Here is a 19,641-nt window from a genome sequence, read left to right on the forward strand (position 1 = left end):
GAGAGTAACAACATGGTGGAAACATGCAGCTCTTCAAACTGGGTTTCTGTGTCAGGGAGATACGGGAGGAAAGGTCAAGAAGGTCAGAAAGGGAGGTGGGGAAGTACTGGACCCAAAGGGGATGAAGGAGCCCGTGGACAACCGGGCCAGAAAGGTACGGGTCTTTCCTCCTTTGTTCCTTTCAAAACAGTTAACTAATAACTGGTAATTAGTAGTTGTGTGAGGAAGTTTGTAGTCTGGAGATCTTCAGACATTTTTCATCAAATGTGATCAATCTTGAATTCTTTTACAAATAATGAAGACTTTCTTTTAAAGTCTTTGTTGTAGCCTGAATTTGCTGATGACGAGTTCTCATCGATGGTAGTTTTTTAAAATATATTATAGATTTCTTTTTTTCCCTTTCTTTCGCTGCTTGCACTTTGTAGACACTCCCTTGGCACCCGCCCTACTGTCAGCAGCAGGAGAGCTCTTGTCAGTTTAAAACGTTTATTAAAAGAGTTATGGATCCCAGGAGTCTGAATCTGTGACTTTCCAGCTAACTTTACCAAACGGTTTTGGAGCACCTCCCTCTCAAACCGCTGTCAGATAAAATGTTATGTTACGTTTATGATACCCAGACCTTTTCTACAGTATTTATCTGATTTATTTAGTTCTGATTAAAAAAAAATATCTCAAATAAATATCTAATTCCTGATTGGGATATGGCATCCTATCCAGATTGAGTCTGAAACTACGTTCGGGCCTGATCTCCGATCATGTGAACAAATTGGGACGTCTTTACCTGAAACCATCAAGTATTTAAAGCCCTGTCTTGGTTTTCAGGTGTTAAAGGGGAAAGAGGTTTACCTGGAAGGAAAGGCCCTCCTGGTGCACCAAATGGAAACTGTGATTTAAAGAGCGCCTTCCTCTTCACCAGACACAGCCAGACGGTGTCCGTTCCACAGTGCCCTCAGGGCTCCACCAAAATCTACGACGGATACTCGCTGCTCTTTGTCAACGGCAACAATCGAGCTCATGGACAAGACCTGGGTAACACCACACCTTCATGCTGAAGTTCAACAATGACCTCTGAAAGGAGGAATCAAACCTACAACCCCAAAAGTCTCTGGTTTCTCAGTACGAGGAGATGTTGGAGGGACATTAGCAGCTGAGGGGTCGGTTCTGTTCATGTGACGTCCAGATCAGGAAGATGTTCCTCCTCAAACACTGAAGAGGTTCTTTGGGTCAAAGTTGTTCTGTTTGACGCTAGTTCGGCTTTTAAAGGTCAAATGTTTTGTCTCGGGTTCCATCACTAATATTTAGAACTGCAGAGTTCTTTCAGCCTCAAAGACGTGTTCTCCTGAACGTAGCAACCCCATCGAGCGAGATAACACATGAGGGACAAAAGCCGTCAGTGGACGTTTGTTCTTCACACCTGAAAGCCGAACGGGGGGGCTACAGCTCCATTTGTTATACGTTAAAACCAAATTCTCTGAAAACTCCAAAACCCAGATTCCCCTGCAGGTCCCGGGTCGCGACTGAGGCCTGTGAAGGTCTTGTCAAGAGGGGTGAGGTAGATGACACCTTTGTCCAGGACTTGGCTGTGGAGCCTCCTTGTTGACGTGCTGTGAACCCCGCATTAAGGGCTCACAGCTTCTGGTTCCGGTTAGGAACATTTGGATCAGGGGTGGGGGGAACTCCAGGCCTCAAGGGCCGGTTTCCTTGCCTTACTTGCGGCTGATTACCTGGATCAGATGTGTCCAGCCAATCAGAAAAAGCAAGAAGCAGTGCTTGTCAACAAGCCTTACTCCTGATCTGGATCCTTCCCAGTGGGAGAGTTTTGGGTCGATCTGGTTCTGAAGGAAGGCCTCTGTGACCACTCTAATTCAGACAGAGAACCGCCGTCCATAATGAAAACTAAACCAAGTCAGATGACTGCTTTTAATCTTCTACTTTGATGGAATCGACGTGTTTCTAAAGGAGATGAGACGACTCCAGGAGGATCTGATCCAGCTAAACTTCTGCTGAACTGTCCTTTAGAATTGTCACATGACCGGGTAGGAGGTGGTCCAGAACACCTTGGCAGAACCACATGACACTGAACAACAAACTAAAAAGCATCAAATAATGTTGGAAACATATTGTTTGTTTTGGGTCAGTTTAGTGCGGGACATCAGCAGTTCTTCAAAGGACAGAAATGGGTCCAATAATCTCAGGAATTCTTACTTCTAGACCTTTTACACTAGAAGAACCATTCACTTTCTTACTGATCAAACTCAGCGAGAACCACTAAGAGCCAAAGAGCCACCGGTGGAGGCCTACAGGGGCCTCGGTGGAGGCCTACAGGGGCCTCGGTGGAGGCCTACAGGGGCCTTTGAGGAGGCCTACAGGGGCCTTTGAGGAGGCCTACAGGGGCCTCGGAGGAGGCCTACAGGGGCCTCGGTGGAGGCCTACAGGGGCCTCGGAGAAGGCCTACAGGGGCCTCGGTGGAGGCCTACAGGGGCCTCGGAGGAGGCCTACAGGGGCCTTTGTGGAGGCCTACAGGGGCCCCGGTGGAGGCCTACAGGGGCCTCGGAGGAGGCCTACAGGGGCCTCGGTGGAGGCCTACAGGGGCCTCGGGTTCAGAGCAAAGATCTCTGCTGAAAAGAAGAGTCTCCAGATCTGGATGGGAGAATGAAGCGAATCAGATCTAAGAGGATCCAGTTCAGAGCGTCTGCTGACCCTTCACTCCTGTGTCCTTGTGTCCCTGCAGGAACATTGGGCAGCTGCCTGAAGCAGTTCAGCACCATGCCTTTCCTGATCTGCACCACCGACAGGACCTGTCGTTACGCATCACGCAATGACTACTCTTACTGGCTGTCCGCCGACAGCCAACTGCAGAGCAAAAGCATCTTGTCTGAGGACACCCTGAGGCGCTACATCAGCCGGTAAACGCCGCGTCCACAGAGACCCAGACCCATCTGGTCTGGACCCAGACTGACACCAGTCATGTGACACCTTTGTGATGCAGGTGTGCCGTTTGTGAGGCCCAAGCCAACGTGATCGCCGTCCACAGTCAGACCAGGGACTTCCCAGAATGCCCCAGAAGGTGGAGGCCGCTGTGGTCCGGGTACTCCTTTGTGATGGTGAGCTGATGAAGACAACTGTTCACAATGAAGACCTGATGCTCTGTAAAAGTCTTCTCACTGAAGCTACGTGAGGCAGTGACGTAACTGATGGGTGACAGTCCTGTGTTTGTTTGACTTCACCCCACAAACTTCACTACTGACACAAAAACAACCATCAATTCCAGCCGATGAAGTCTGATCTACAGCGAACGGTTTTTGAACCCCTTACCACCGGAGCTTTGGCTCTAGGGTTGACGTTCTTTTCCCCACTGTAACTTTTCAGCCGTTTACGCAATTAATGTAATTCCACAAAGACTGTTAAATAGGCGACATCTCCAGGGTTAGAGGCTTAAAGACGCCTTTTCTTGAGTATCAACATCATCATATAAACAGAATCTGAAGTTCGGGAGGATCTTCCAGATGAGACACTCTGGTTAGAGGCAAAACAAGATGACAGAAAACATTCAGAAAATGATCTATTCACAGAGAAACACTAAGTGATCCAGCAGCGGTCAGTAAAAACGGTCTAAACTAAAACTAGAAACAAAAAGGAATTTCTGACAATGATCCAACCCTGGAGGTCCCCTGTTTCAAATCCCAGATCTGTGTTGGTCTGTAAGGGTCTGTTGTGGTCTATAATGTTCTGTGGTAGTCTGTAGAGATCTGTGGTGGTCTGTGATGAATTTAAATTCCTTTGCTCTGCAGGAGACCGGTGTAGGGGCGGAGGGCTCAGGACAGCCTCTTGTTTCCCCCGGATCCTGTCTGGAGAGTTTCAGGAGGGTTCCCTTCATCGAGTGTCACGACAGAGGAACCTGCAGCTACTACAGTGACAGCTACAGCTACTGGCTGGCTGCACTCAAGCCTAACAGCATGTTCAGGTAAGCACACCTTTCTGTTCCCTGGCTCCACTGACAGGAAGCTGTCTCAGAACAACTAAAGACAGATCTGAGAAGCTGTACCTTTAATGCCCCACTGACACCGTGCTCTTATGGTCACCATGGTAACATCATGTGGGGGTGGAGTCATGGTCTTCATGTTCTCTGCAGAAAAACATGTTTGTCTGGGACTTTAAAGACCTGAGAACAGAAAAACCTTTTGGAGAAAAGTTAGAAGGTGATAGTTCAGAGTTTAGCTATCTTCAGTTTTCTGAATGACCTGAAGGTGGCAGTGTTGTACAGCCAGCAGATGAACACGGGGTCCTCACTCCTTAAATGTCTGCAGCAAACCCAGCCCCTGGAACGACTCAGGAGGCCAGACCCAGGAGATGATCAGCCGCTGCCGGGTCTGCTTGAAGGAACCATAGAAGGCCGACCCCCCCCCTCAGGAACCAGGAAACGCATGAGCCCCCCTCCTGGGTTTGAAGACATCAGGGGTCACAGACGGACTGACCACAGGTCTGACAGCAGAAGCTTAGATCCACACTGGACTTTGGGAGACACGGGTACCAAAGGGAACGGTTCACTGTTCTCCTGTTTGCTGATGACATCACTGTGTTCAGTTTGAATGTTTGGAACGAGACAAAGACAAGACAAAGCTGATCAATTCTTCAACGTGTAGTGACGAAGGACCACAAATATCTAAACAAAAATTATAATAAAAGACTTTTTAGGAATTATTATTAACAAGAATCTGAACTGTGAGTCACAGATGTTGAAATATGTCTTTGATGTTTGTTTCTTTCATATTTATTATCCTGTGTTGACGCTACTGCCGCCTCATAGAACCCACACACTGTTTTACAGAGAACGAGGGAACTTTCAGGACAGACTTCTACAAAGAAACCAAAGAATTCTCTGAGAATTTACTAAAATATGCATGAAAGCCAAACAGATTCTGCAGAGAAAGTTTTAAAAACCTTTGCAGGTAAATCAATAAAAAAGATTTGAGTGAAACAGAATCTGAAGAATCTTTTTTCTGCTTTGTGGTTCTGAACAGAGGACGGCTTTCTTGTCCTGGTGCCTTCAGATCCTCCTCATTACCTTATAAGGACTCTGTTTCCTGTTTGCTTCAGACTGAGTCCCCACCCCTCACCAGGTGACGTTTCCTGAAAGCCTCTGTCCTGAACTGTGGGCGTGGATGTGCTGACCGACCCGTTTGACCCAAAGTCAGAGGAGAATGTCTGGCATGTTTCCTGTGGTTTGTCCTGTCGTTAAAGCGGGTCTGTTTGCTTCGGTTGTTGTGGGATTTGTCTTCAGATGATTGGAAGCAACAGAACCTCCTGAAGCTCTAGATAATAGGAGAATGGACCTTCAGGCTGAGAGTGCGCGGCTGTTTGGAAACACTAGGGGGCGCTTGAGCTTCTACAAGAGAGACGATGGTGGAGCTCAGACTGCTGGAGAGAAGATGGTGGTTTAGAACAAAGAGACACACACACACAGAAACACACATGCAGTAACGCACTAACACACACATGCATGCACGAATGAACGCACACACACCGAGACAGAAGAGACAGATTTCTACAGACCCTCTTCAAAAACGTAGAATATCATGGAAGTGTTTTCATAATTCATAATATTCCAAAAGAGAAACTTTCATAAAGTAGAGATTCAGGTTCTACTGATGAATTGAAAGAAATTGAAGCATTGAAAGAATTCAAACCCATGAAAACAGGATTTCTGAGATTCTTGTGGAGAAAACTCTGTTTACGTCTCAGTTTTTGCATAAAAATAAAGACAGAGATTCTGATCCCATCCGACCAAACTAAAGTCTTTTCTAATCCATCTGTCCTTCTTCAATTCTTGGTGGGGACTCCCTTTGTCTTAATCACTCCCTTGATGGTCGTGGCGTTGATGCAATCAGCTCATGGCATTGCATGGGGGGGGGGGGGGGGGTGAATTTGGCCCTGTGATATACTGGCGACCCGTCCAGGATGTCCCCTGCCTTCGCCCACGTGTGGCTGGGATAGGCTCCAGCATCCCTGTGACCCCAAAAGGGACAAAAACGGGTTTAGAAGATGAATCTTCTCCCGCCCAAATGAACCCAAATGTATGTAACGAAAAACAAATACATACTTGAAACCAATCAACCAGTAGAAGCTGAATCTACTCTGTGAAAGTTTTTTTGAATGGAATCATGACAAACCTTTTCCAGGATTTTTGAAAGGGTCCATGGTTACAGCAGGAACAGTTCTGGATGTCTGGATACATTTGTGTTTAGAACCTTTTGTGGGACGTTGATCCTGCTTTGGTTTTTTCCTTTACTGTTTTACTCCGACTTGAAGCCACTTTGACCTCATCGTGACCTTTGGATCAAGAACTTCTCGGTTTTATTAACCACTAGCTAAGATGCTGTGACTTCACCGGACTGAGACCAGAACCCGTCTGGACAGAAATGATGGCGCTTTAGGCTCTTTGGCGTGGACCAGACCAGATGCTGTTGGAGCTTCTTCACGCTGGACGTTTGCTCTGTGAGATCTGGATCTTTGTCCTCCTGCAGAAACCTCCAGTCCAGCCTTCTGCCTCTGTTCCTGCTCTCGGATTGGCCTAATTTGGAGGCAGTGTCATGGCCGCCATGGCGCCCCGGCGGTCCCCTCGGGGATCGTGACGGGAACTCTTCTGTGCAAATGAGAGCAAATTGTTTCTCAGTAAACCTGAATGTTGGAGACCAAACTCTGTGACTCAGAGGGAAACTGTTCGCACCACAGCGAGCACGCATGATGTCAGCGCCTTCCCATCATGCCCCGGCGCGCGTGTGCGTCTTCATGCCAGAGGGTCCTTAGCGACGGCTATTTGCTGGTAATCTGTTGCTATGGCAACCACAGGCTGTTAATGTGTTGTTTATTAGAAGCTAAAGAAGATGATGAAAGTGAAGAAACTCAGGAGAACAATGATGGGAAGTCATTTCTGTGAGATTATTGAGCAGACGACTCACAAACCGCCACTGACTGGAACTGTCAGAGAGGATTTAGCGTCCAGAAGATCATCTGGTTTCTCCCGGGAAAGTCTCTGACACCGTCAGACGTGTCTTCACCTCAGCAGTGTGTCGAGGAGAAGAAGATTAAAAAACAATACACAGCTGAAGGTACTCTGAAAATCCTTCTCCTGGTCAGAACCCTCAGACCCAAACGGGGTCAGCTTATGAACAGGAAGCTGCAGTCTAAACTTCAGCTAGATGCTGATGATTCTATGAAACAAATCAAATGCTTGGATTCTCTTCAAGGTTCTACCAATCAGAGCTTTGTTTGGCCACGTGTTCACGTTCTAGCACATCCACGCCATGACAAAACACCTCTGCTCCAGAGGCCGTGTTTCAGCCGCTCACATTACATCCCATAATATCCCTGTGGACTTTACTAACCTAAAGAGTTGCAGATCGGTGCGATGCCGCTTTTCTCCGTGTCAGAAAAATGTCTCGTGCGACGCCCTCAAGAACATCTCATGTGGTCATGTGATCTCCTGAGGAGAGGCAGCCAATAGAAGCCCCCTTGTGCTATCCTATGACCCCCCCCCCCTTCCATTGAGGTGTTCTCCCTACCATGACAAAGGTGGATAAAGGTGGAAAGATTTCATGTAATCCATGGACACCAGTGAGGATCACAAATCATTGAAGAAAAAAGGTTCAGAGCACTGTCTAGTGGGTCTAGATGACCCCACTCCCAACGTTAAAGACCCTAGGATAGCACAAGGGTTACGAAATCTGTGTCCAAACCAACCAGTAAACTAGAATGAATGTCAAATCCATTCAAATGTTAGTTTCCTAAAGTTCACCACTGTTGTTTTTCCACATCCAAAGAATCCAAAGGGAACATTCTTAGAACATTCTAGACACTGGATGGTCACATGACTTTAGTCAAAGTCTGTCCACACATTGGACTGGAATGATGGACTGATCCGTGTTCATGACATCACACGTGTGTTGATGCTGTGATTGGTTGATTTTACATTATAGTAAATAAACCTACTGTACCTCAATCCAGATGGTATTTTCTAAGATCAATAAAATGGATACATTTCATTCTTACAATGATTTTCAATGGTTTAGGTCGATTGAATTTGATTCTGCCTCAGACAGTTTGATCTGATTGGATGGTAGGAATAGAAATGGATTCATGGTTCCACCTCTTCTTGGTTGGTCTGGGTTTCATATCTCAGTGACCCGCTGTCACCCCTGATTATCACCGTCATCTGTAGTTCACCTGCTTTCAAAGTTCTCCGCCGTCTTTTCAGGACAATGATGCCGTTTTCAGCCCAAACAGAAAGCCGGTGTCGTTTTCTGGGACACAGTTTCTGCAGAGCAGCAGGAGTTCAGTAGAAATTCACCCCTCAGTCGTGGGCGGGACTGTTGGCGTGGAAGTAAGCCTCTGGTGATTTCCCATCATTCCTTTGTCTACAGACCCTCCCGCTAGCTTACAGCACCAACCGAACATTAGCGGTGCAACAAAAATGGCAGCAACATCAGATCCATCCATCCGTCCGGTTCTGATCCGGATTCCAGCTCAGATCTGGAAAACAAAGACGTTCATGGATCTGTTTGTCTGACAGTAGATGATCAGGAAGGGGCGGAGCAGGGAGACTTTGACTCCGCCCATTTCCGCTGCTTCGTCAGCTTTTTCAAACAGCATTTTGTCATCTGCTCCGGATTCACAACAATCTTAAATTGTTCCATTTATGTCCTCCATCATGAGAAAACATGTTTCCAGTGGAGTGGGTCATCAAAGCATCCGTTAAGGTCGGGGTCATGCCTCCCCCTCCCCCTCCTGACCTCTCAGGGCCCACAGACCCTGCAGGTCGTCTCAGACTCGTCGGGTTCTGTCATTTGGTTCTCTGGTTTCTATTCTTTTCTATTAGAAGTCTTCAGGCTAAACTCCCCCCACTAAGACCCCCCCCCCCCCCATCCGAAACAGGACCCCCTTCTGTGGTCCGTGCACGTGCGCTGGTCGTGCATGAGCTCCAGGAGCTGCAGCTCTATCTGCAGCGTGGGACTCAGATGAAGCTGCCCCCCCCCCCCCCCCCCCCCCCAGCAGAACATTGTAGAGTCATTCTGGATGAAGTGCTACAGCGGTTCTGTTTGTTCTGAGCGTGGGGGGGGGCCCGCGGCTGCCTCTCTGTTTAATTGAGATATCAGTGAGCGCTAATGAAGTCTGTTAATCCTCTGAACATTCCCTTAACCCCCCCAGCCCACATTCTGCTGTTGTGTTTGTGCAGATGAGCGGCGGCGGCGGCGGCGCTCCTGCTGCTGATAACTTTATTGTTTTATTGTTCCGACTCCATTTAACGTCAATGAGGACTAATGGACTTCTGTTTAACCGGAGTTCCTTCATCACCGCGCAGCTGCCAATCAACCAGAGTCACGTGACCCCAGGGGGAGGGGAAAGCGGCCTCATAAGAGCAGCACACGCCGGACCGGCAGCACAGAACCAGAGCCAGACCCAGGACAGGCAGAAGACACCTGACCCAGATCCAGTAGGCGTCGTCTCTTCTCCTCTGACCTTTGGTCCTGGATCTTCTCCATCCTCCTCCTCCTCTCTGCTTTCCCTGCAGGCATGCAGCACGCTCGCGGTCCCGCCTTCGTGGTCCTCGCCGCGCTGGCCCTCAGCAGCTTGGGAGTCTCCTCTCAGTCTGACAGAGACCAAGACCAGTTCCAGAACCACGACCTGGACCTGGAGCTGCGTCACCACCGGCTGCTGCAGCGAGCTCGCAGCGCCGGGTTGCTGTCACAGGTAAGCGTGGGTGGACGCCCCCCTTCCCGTCAGACTGGGCCTCTGGTTTGAAGGTGTTCCTCCGTCGTCTGTGGCTTCATCGGGGTTTCAGGGGAACAAAGATCCACTGTTTGGCCTCTAAAGGCCCGTACACACCGGGACGAATATTCGCCAGGCGTTATTCGCCAGCGTTTTTCGCCACGTTTTTTGTGTTCACACCCAGGCGATTTTCGCTGACGATGAGTGGAGTGAACATGCAATTTCATTCCCTGACATTAGATGGCGCTTAATGTAAACAGAAATACTCCTGTACACAAGGTGGCGCTGCGCAACTTTACGCTTCTGAAATTCGCTTTTCACTCAGAAGAAGAGAGCAAGTATTTACACGCTTGTCAGAATCAAACAAAGAAAACATGAATATTTCAAGCACCCGTAGCTCCAACTGCTGCTTGGTTCGGGGAAGTTTTAGAATGTCAGTCATTATTGCTTCGCGGCTGTGTGTAGACGCTACTTGGCGTCTATCTTCTTCGCTGGTATGTGTGCTCAGCAAAGCAGTTTTGTGTTTGAGCGCCCCCAAGTTGTGTTTTACTGTAACTTCAGAAGCTCCAGACACGTGAGCAAAAGCGCCATTCTCATTGGTCGAGTAGATTTCGACGCGTCGAAAAAAAAAAAACGAACCCGAGGCGTTTTTTTTTTTTTTGACGCTTTAACGCCTGGCGTTTTTTCGCGTCGGTGTGCACACTCTCGTTGGTGCCCTTTGTTTAGTCACTAGGCGTTAAACGTCGGCGAAAATCGCCGGCGAAATTCGTCCCGGTGTGAACAGGCCTTAAAGGCTGCAGTCTGCTTTTTACCATGGATTCACTCAGGAAGTTCATCCCAGGGGGGAGCCTGGAGGGACTCCAGCACCTCCTTCTGGAGGGAACTCCTTCTCTAGTTTTAGGGCAGGAATGAACGTTACTCCGTTTCAACCCAAAAAGTCTGAAATTCCTCCAAACATCCACATGAATGTGATGAAGGTTTCATTTGTGAACCAGAGAGACGTCTTCTTTGACTTTAGTGCCAACATTCCTGCAGAATTCCTTTTTTTATCAGTTTCTCCATTAGAATCTGGAAGATGATCCCAGACCTGCTGAGGTTCATCTCACTCCTGCATCAAAGCACCTCATTGGTTCTGTTGGGTTCTTCTTGTTGTGGTGATGTGGTTCCTGGCTCCTCGGAACCATCCGGTTCTTCTGGTTCAGTTCTCTTTCAGTTTACTGTTCCCCTCTTCATCCGCTCGCCTTACAGAGCCTTTGGGTCCAAACCATGATTGGTTCTGGAAGCCTCAGCTGAGATTCCTCCATCTCCATGGCAATCGTTGGCTCAGACCTTTGAGCCCAGACGGTCCAAAACTCTTCTGAGACGGTTCCTTCTGCTCCACAGGACTGGAGTAAACGGGCCATTGAAAACATGTTGGCTCGCATGCCGGACCCCGAGGCTGAAGCGGAGCGGGAGGCGGAGGTGGGGCGCAACAACCTGGAACGCTCGGTGGACGCCAACGTGCCCCCCCGCAACCGCAAAGATGGCTGCAAGAACTTCTACTGGAAAGGCTTTACTTCCTGCTGATGCCCCGCCCAGGTAGCCGCACTTCCTGCTGCTCCGCTGCTGCACAAACTCCCGGCTTTGTCTCACCTGCGCTTTTGCTTTCCAGCTGAAGCCCCGCCTCCCTGAGTCCAACAGACCCGTCCTGATCTCCTGACTGATGACAGAGAGGACCAATCAGCAGATGACCTGAAAAATTATTGTAATTATCCAATAAAGAGAGAATTCAATCAGAGATTCCACTTTTCCTTTGTACTATTTAAACCAAGAAAACCATGTGGAGACCTGACATCATCATCATCATCATCCTGACATCATCATCATCAGCCCTGCCTTCACATCTCTGGAGCTTCTCACTGCCGTTCTGATGTTTTAACAGGCTTCATCAAACTAAACTAAACTAAACTAAACTAAACTAAACTAAACTAAACTAAACTAAACTAAACTAAACTAAACTAAACTAAACTAAACTGGCCCCTCAGACCCTCCGTTTCGGTCAAACACATTTTGTCTCTGAAGGGAAACTCTAACTTCCTGCTTTATCCCTTGTGCTATCTTAGATGACCCCCCCCCCCCCCCCCCTTCCATTGAGGTGTTCTCCCTACCATGACAAAGGTGGATAAAGGTGGAAAGATTTCATGTAATCCATGGACACCAGTGAAGATCACAAATCATTGAAGAAAAAAGGTTCAGAGCACTGTCTAGTGGGTCTAGATGACCCCACTCCCAATGGTAAAGTGCCTAGGATAGCACAAGGGTTACATTAAACATTTATATTCTAATCGTCTCATAGTTTCTGAGGATTTTCTTCCCCACAGACAGGAAGTGACTTTAATGACAGACTGGGGGGGTTAATGTGGAAACAGCAGCAGGTCCATGTGTTTGTGCAGGGGGGGCATGTCTAAATGAGCTTTAATGGAGAACAAAGAGGGAGCACACATTAAATCACGCACTTAAGCTCCGCCCACATGCAAAAGCAGCCACCTGATTGGTCCTGCTGGTTTTTCACTCCATTAATCTGACGTGTTTGTTGAAGAAGCTGCGGCTCCAAACAAACATTGTTTTCCATCTGATAAACATCCGAGTCCACCGACTCCTCCGTTAAAGGTTCAGAACCGGGATCAGAACCGGGGCAGAACCAGGCGGTTCTGTTGTAAAGCTGCTCGTTGGTCTGAAGCTGACGGGACAGCTGAGGCTGTTCTCAGGTGTGTTCAGGTAAGGGTCATAGTTCATCAGTTACAGATAAGCTGTGGAACATCCAGACACGAGCTGGACTAGAACCAGCAACTGTGGAGGTTTCAAAGTAAAAACCCAAAACTCCCCATGAAGACGTCAACTCTGGTATGACCCCCCTAAGCCCACGGTAGACCAGTGTGTGTGTGTGTGTGTGGGGGGGGGGGGGTCCAGAATGTGCAGATGTTTCTGCAGGAGAAACATCTCAGCATCACCTAAATTACCGGTTCTGGTGGAACCAGAAGCTCCGGCAGCAGAAAGTCGGCGCTTTACACTAAACAGGAACCAAACGTTTGCTGCTCCTGTAACTAAAAGGGGAAGAAATTGAAAATAATTGGAAACAGATTCAAGTGATGACAGGTGGAAAAGCAAAAGTGTTCAATCTCAGCCTGGCAGCTGCGTTACCACGGCAACCAGCTCATGTCAGACAGCGGGGCCCAGATTCCTCCTGAGGAGCCGCTGTTCTCCTGGACGGTGGATCTTCCAACCGGGAACCCGCTCCCGTCTGACGGAAACGCCGTTTTGACAAATGAAGGGAAAAAAAGCGTCTGAACATTTGTGGAAACACGGAGAAAGGTTTTCACCCCCCAACCCTGGAGCCTCAGCAGCTCGTCTTAGTTTCTTCACAGACTTTGGGTTTTCCAGAACGAACATCTAAGGACCATGAAACAGAACTTTAAACCAAAATGGAACCAGAACCTTACCGTCCAGTAAGGATGGTTCTGCTGTGGAGTTTGGACTTCTGTGCAGAAGCAGAACCCCAATGAACCTTCTACCCCTCATCATCACACTCTTGCCTCCGTGTCTGACAGTGTTGGTGTCTCGTCAGAATATCAGTCCAGAGGTTCAGTGGATCATCCAGATGTTCCTCATGGACCCATGTTCTCTCTCTGACTGAGGGAGCGTGAACTCTGACCTCAGTCCCCTTCTTTCAGCCAATGACAGAGCAGGATCTTAACTGTCTCAGCTGGTTTGTTCCTCGTATGACATCATCCTTCCTTCTCCTCCTCTCCTCTGTTGGATCTGGTTGTTCGCTCCGTGTCGTTTTCCTCTCCTCCTCCTTTCTCCTCCTCCTGTCAGGAAGTGGTGTTTTGTCTAAACATGTCTCCCAGAATCCTGCTGGGCGTTGGGGGGGGTCTCATGATGCGAGCGCTGACCCGTTAATGCAGTGATGAGGTGACTCGGTTCAGTGTGAGTGGACCGACCCGCTGCGTCTCTGCTCACTCATTAGTCCGGACTGACGGACGCGCTCGCCTCCAGCCGAGCGTCTGATTGGCCGGCCTGCAGTGAGGCGTTTCATTGGAGGGCTGCGCCACGGGACGGCGGCGTGACGCATAACCTCCTGCCGCTGCCTCTTTATCTGAACCTTTGAACCAATTAAGGACGCGTTTTCCTGCATATTAAGGTTTTTGATCTTATGAGCGACGAAGATGGAGGCTGATGAAGATGGAGACTGATGATGAAGATGGAGGCTGATGATGAAGATGGAGGCTGATGAAGATGGAGGCTGATGATGAAGATGGAAGCCGATGAAGATGGAGGCTGATGATGAAGATGGAGGCTGATGATGAAGATGGAGGCTGATGAAGATGGAGGCTGATGATGAAGATGGAGGCTGATGAAGATGGAGGCTGATGAAGATGGAGGCTGATGATGAAGATGGAGGCTGATGATGAAGATGGAGGCCGATGAAGATGGAGGCTGATGATGAAGATGGAGGCTGATGATGAAGATGGAGGCTGATGAAGATGGAGGCCGATGAAGATGGAGGCTGATGATGAAGATGGAGGCTGATGAAGATGGAGGCTGATGATGAAGATGGAGGCCGATGAAGATGGAGACTGATGATGAAGATGGAGGCCGATGAAGATGGAGGCTGATGAAGATGGAGGCTGATGATGAAGATGGAGGCTGATGATGAAGATGGAGCCCGATGAAGATGGAGGCTGATGAAGATGGAGGCTGATGATGAAGATGGAGGCTGATGAAGATGGAGGCTGATGATGAAGATGGAGGCCGATGAAGATGGAGACTGATGATGAAGATGGAGGCCGATGAAGATGGAGGCTGATGAAGATGGAGGCTGATGATGAAGATGGAGGCTGATGATGAAGATGGAGGCCGATGAAGATGGAGGCTGATGATGAAGATGGAGGCTGATGATGAAGATGGAGGCTGATGAAGATGGAGGCCGATGAAGATGGAGGATGATGATGAAGATGGAGGCTGATGAAGATGGAGGCCGATGAAGATGGAGGCTGATGAAGATGGAGGCCGATGAAGATGGAGGCTGATGAAGATGGAGGCTGATGATGAAGATGGAGGCCGATGAAGATGGAGACTGATGATGAAGATGGAGGCCGATGAAGATGGAGGCTGATGAAGATGGAGGCTGATGATGAAGATGGAGGCTGATGAAGATGGAGGCTGATGATGAAGATGGAGGCTGATGAAGATGGAGGCCGATGAAGATGGAGGATGATGATGAAGATGGAGGCTGATGAAGATGGAGGCCGATGAAGATGGAGGCTGATGAAGATGGAGGCCGATGAAGATGGAGACTGATGATGAAGATGGAGGCCGATGAAGATGGAGGCTGATGAAGATGGAGGCTGATGATGAAGATGGAGGCTGATGATGAAGATGGAGGCCGATGAAGATGGAGGCTGATGATGAAGATGGAGGCTGATGAAGAAGATGGAGGCCGATGAAGATGGAGGCTGATGATGAAGATGGAGGCTGATGATGAAGATGGAGGCTGATGAAGATGGAGGCCGATGAAGATGGAGGATGATGATGAAGATGGAGGCTGATGATGAAGATGGAGGCTGATGATGAAGATGGAGGCTGATGATGAAGATGGAGGCCGATGAAGATGGAGGCTGATGATGAAGATGGAGGCTGATGATGAAGATGGAGGCCGATGAAGATGGAAGATGATGATGAAGATGGAGGCTGATGATGAAGATGGAGGCTGATGATGAAGATGGAGGCTGATGAAGATGGAGGCCGATGAAGATGGAGGATGATGAAGATGGAGGATGATGATGAAGATGGAGGCTGATGAAGATGGAGGCCGATGAAGATGGAGGCTGATGAAGATGGAGGCCGATGAAGATGGAGGCTGATGAAGATGGAGGCTGATGATGAAGATGGAGGCCGATGAAGATGGAGACTGATGATGAAGATGGAGGCCGATGAAGATGGAGGCTGATGAAGATGGAGGATGATGATGAAGATGGAGGCTGATGAAGATGGAGGCCGATGAAGATGGAGGCTGATCTGTCTGACCAGAACAAACCCCAGAGTCTCGGCCGCAGGGGCTCAGGTGGTTGAGCGGGTCGTCGAGGTTCGATCCCCGCTCCCCCCACTCATCTGCAGTGTCCTTGAGCAAGGCATTTCCCCCTCCCTGCCTCAATTCATGCATGAATGTCCCGGTGATGGTCAGAGGGGCTGTACCAGTAGCCACGCCCCCATCAGTCAGCTGTGGTGCATCAGCAGTTACCATGATGGACCCACTGGAAGAACTTCAGTGTCTGGAAAAGCAGAGAAATCACGGAGGAGGGGGGCGGGGTCTGGTTCTGGCTGGGAGGCTGGTGTGACCTTTCCGCTGTAGGTCATCTTCACACCATGTTTAAAAATTGTTGATTTAGGAGGGGAGCCTCTGTGAAGAAGCCCCCCCTCCTATGAACTTTGGTTCATGGTTCAAATCCCCGCTGGGTTCTTCCATGTTCTACTGGTTCCTGCGTGGGTTCTCCCGGTGTCCCAAAGTCCAGAACCAGGCTGCAGAGGTTCATCCGTGTCTCTGGGCTGTGACCTTCTGCAACCCTGAGCCCTATCCTCACCCTACAGTGGATGGGATAGGCTCCAGCAACCGCACAACCCTAAAGAGGACAAAGCACGTTTGGAAAACGGACGGACGGTTAAAACCCGTTTCCTTCAGCGTTTGAGGTTCTGGACAACAAAGGCAAATGTTCCTTAGAGATCTGAACCTGAGAGCCGCCCTGGAGCTGAGGGGTCCAGCAGAGACCTGGTCCTGAGCTGCTGGCAGAAACTCCACGGAGGACGTCCTGCCAGACTCTGGACTGTTCAAACGTGTTTGAACGGGTCTGCAGAACCGCCGGATGCCACACGAGGAGGTCCGACTTTCACGTCTTTGGTTCCGGATGTTCCTCGTGAGCCGTGATGATGTCACATCCTTCACTCCTGGTTCTGGTCGGAACCTCCCCATCTGGAGGGGATTCTGCGTCTTCAGGAGCAGACCTCACGTTTTCAGAGAACCTTCCGGTTAGAGAAGGTGGATTCTGATCCTGATGGAAGCAGAACCCGTCCAGATGAAGCGGGTCTTGGGGCTTTGGAGGTCAGAACCCTCCTGGTGATTCTGGACCTGATCCTGGCAGCTGTGAGGAGTCACCGTCACAGCTGTGGACCGATGTGACAGCGGCTCGGTTCCGCCTGTCGGTGCCGCTTCTGCAGACACAGAACGGACCTCCTCTGTGTCTTCCTGCTGGTTTCTGTGTTTTCAGGTGGACTGGATGTTTGTTTGTTTGTTTGTTTGTAGTCCAGATTTTGTGGGTTTTTCGTGTTGCGGTTGTTTGTGTTTGTTGAATTTTTTTTATTTTTTTTCTATTTTCTTCTCCGTAGAGATTCAGAACCGGGTCTTCATCAGCACCACATTAGAAAAGCAGAGTCCAGGATGAAGATGTCTTCCTCTTTCCTCACTGCGGTTCTTCTGAGGTCCCGCCGGTCCACGCTGCAGTTCTGGCCCGGCTGAAGGTCAGCCCGGTTTGGTTCTGTCAAGGTTCTGCCTGCCGCTGGTCCATGGCCCCACAGCCAGCACCATCCGTCACGGTCCTGACACGCTGCAACCTGAGGGGAGGGGGTCTTCACTGCAGCTGCTCTTCATCATCATCATCATCCTCACCTGTGGCGTTCTTTCCTGTTTCCACGGAAAGAACATACTCATCTTCATCCTCAGCCGGGATGAAGAGCTGCTCCTCCTCTTCCTCAGTGTCCCACTGACAAAGTCCTCTGCTGAGGAGAGGAAGAGGAGTTTCACAACGGCTCATTAAACTAAAGAGGAGGAAGCATCATCATCATCCGTCACCCCCCCAACCGTGGTCCGTGACGTCAGGGCCTCTATAAGAGCCCCTCGTGCGGGTCGGAGCCAGCAGACCCTCCGCAGACAGACAGACAGGTGAAGAAGATGATGTCCTCCTCCTCGCGCCTCCTCCTGCTGCTCCTCTCCCTCACCGCCTCCATCAGCTGCTCCTCCGCCGCGCAGAGAGACTCCAAACTCCGCCTGCTGCTGCAGCGGACCCCCCTGCTGGGCTCCAAGCAGGTCCGCGCACACACACGCGCACACGCCGCTTTACGACCCGAACCCCAACTCAGAACCGGGCCTGTGCGGATGGACCGCTCAGCGGTACCGCAGGGCAGAATCTGGGAGCTTTTAGATAAAAACAAAGTTGGTGGACCCGCTGGTTCTGTTCGGATGAGCTTGAAATCAATTCACGACCAGAAATATTTGTTTGAAATTATCGAGAAAAAAACGAGTTTGTTCATTTTTCAAAAGTAAGAAAAAGAATTTACTTCGACGTTGAAGGGAATTGAAAGGTTCCGGTTCCGAAAATCCACTTTTGATCATCTGATTTCAGAGCACATATTTCCGAACAGATTCCTCTTTTTTCTGTTTTGATTCTTGATTTTAAACCCAAACTGTGTTTCCGTGTTTTGGTCCGGATTTCTGAAAACATCTGTGAAAAACCGCAGCTCCAGGTCAGAACCTCCCTCTGGTTCGGGCTGAAGGGTTGTGGCACCTCCTGGTTCTGGAGGCGCAGTCTCCGGCTGTCAGTCAAAGCTCCTTCGTCACCATGATGACACCACCTCCGTGCTTCAGCATAGCAGTCATCTTAATGTGAGGTTGCTGGTCAAAGTTCCTGAAGTCCAGGAGATCCGGGTTCTGTCTTGATTCTGCGTTGAAAGCTTTGGGGTTCCGTCACGTTGTGTTCAGAACCGGCTGCTCTGATGTTCCTGCAGAACCAGGTTCTGTTGGGTTGACATGTTCCTCTCCCTGAACCCTCCGCTGTGTCTGCAGGACATGTCCCGCTCCTCGCTGGCGGAGCTGCTCCTCTCGGACCTCCTGCAGATGGAGAACGAGGTTCTGGAGGAGGACGGGTTCCCCCTGAGCGACGGCGAGCCCGAGGACGTCCGCGTGGACCTGGAGCGCGCCGCCGCCAGCGGCCCGCTGCTCGCCCCCCGGGACAGGAAGGCGGGCTGCAAGAACTTCTTCTGGAAGACCTTCACGTCCTGCTGAGGGCGGGGCCTTCGCGGAAGCTCCTCCCCCTCGAGACTGTCCGATTAGTGTGTTTAGATTTTTCTGGTTTGATCTGAACTTGATGAAACTCTTTTTCATTCTGAATAAAATCTGTTTGAGACAAACGTCTGTCTGTGTGCTGATGAAGAGGAGCAGCAATGAAACCTTCATGAGGAAGAGGAGCTGCAGACTTTAATAGACATGATTCAATCGGGGTGGGGTGGGGTGGGGGGGGCTCCATGGCAACCAGCAGATAAAGAGCCTGTTATCCTCCTGAACGCCCCCCACCCCTCATAAAAATTTGAATATTTACGGATTTGAGCGCCATTAGAGCCAGCCCCCCCCAGATGGTGATGGAGAAGAACAGCTGCAGGAATTAGTCGGTGGTCACACATATGACGTTTGCCCACAAACAGCAGAACAGAAACTAAACCGGTGGATCAAAACAGCACAGAGGGTGCAGGCTATTTACTGGATGACGAAAAACCACCTGAAGGCAACAGCTGATCAGAAATGGGGTCACAACACTTCCTCAAGTTACATGACCTCATACATGGGGGGTTACCCATATGGTTGTTGGGTTGTCGTGGAGAGGAGCGCGGCATCTTTAGGGGATTTCTAACAGTCGTGCTGCAGCGAACAGCGTGCACGTGTCACTAGATAGATGGATAGATTTGCTGTGGTTGTCATTGTCTATTGTAAAATGAAATTGAAGCGACACCCTTTCAGTGCAAGAATGACAAAATAACGAAATATAATATTCAATAAATCAGTAAGTACAACAT

At 49.5% G+C, this 19,641-nt stretch overlaps 3 protein-coding genes across 5 annotated transcripts in view; all 3 read left to right on the forward strand.

Annotated features, from left to right (window-relative positions):
* Nucleotides 1-4,978, forward strand: part of col4a3 (collagen, type IV, alpha 3) — a 50,346-nt gene extending 45,368 nt beyond the window's left edge. For all 3 annotated transcript variants that reach the window (XM_020699858.2, XM_078929809.1, XM_011492691.3), the window contains 6 exons: nt 56-154; nt 823-1,029; nt 2,732-2,906; nt 2,990-3,104; nt 3,792-3,964; nt 4,308-4,978. In XM_020699858.2, coding sequence (XP_020555517.1) covers nt 56-154; nt 823-1,029; nt 2,732-2,906; nt 2,990-3,104; nt 3,792-3,964; nt 4,308-4,389 — 851 coding nt within the window. In that variant the 3' untranslated portion in view covers nt 4,390-4,978. The remainder of the gene's footprint in view (nt 1-55; nt 155-822; nt 1,030-2,731; nt 2,907-2,989; nt 3,105-3,791; nt 3,965-4,307) is intronic.
* Nucleotides 4,979-9,366: 4,388 nt separating this feature from the next.
* On the forward strand, nt 9,367-11,542 carry sst1.2 (somatostatin 1, tandem duplicate 2). Its single transcript, XM_004084458.4, has 4 exons — nt 9,367-9,490; nt 9,569-9,747; nt 11,149-11,343; nt 11,417-11,542. The coding sequence occupies exons 2-3, from the start codon at nt 9,571-9,573 to the stop codon at nt 11,329-11,331; spliced, it is 360 nt and encodes a 119-aa protein (XP_004084506.1). The 5' UTR covers nt 9,367-9,490; nt 9,569-9,570; the 3' UTR covers nt 11,332-11,343; nt 11,417-11,542.
* A 5,981-nt stretch (nt 11,543-17,523) lies between these two features.
* sst1.1 (somatostatin 1, tandem duplicate 1) lies at nt 17,524-18,981 on the forward strand. The gene is made up of 2 exons (XM_004084457.4): nt 17,524-17,881; nt 18,638-18,981. The coding sequence occupies exons 1-2, from the start codon at nt 17,747-17,749 to the stop codon at nt 18,854-18,856; spliced, it is 354 nt and encodes a 117-aa protein (XP_004084505.1). The 5' UTR covers nt 17,524-17,746; the 3' UTR covers nt 18,857-18,981.
* Nucleotides 18,982-19,641: the final 660 nt, after the last annotated feature.

This window comes from Oryzias latipes, chromosome 13 (assembly GCF_053564925.1).
Source record: "Oryzias latipes strain Hd-rR chromosome 13, Olatipes_Hd-rR_3.1".
Taxonomy (NCBI): domain Eukaryota; kingdom Metazoa; phylum Chordata; class Actinopteri; order Beloniformes; family Adrianichthyidae; genus Oryzias; species Oryzias latipes.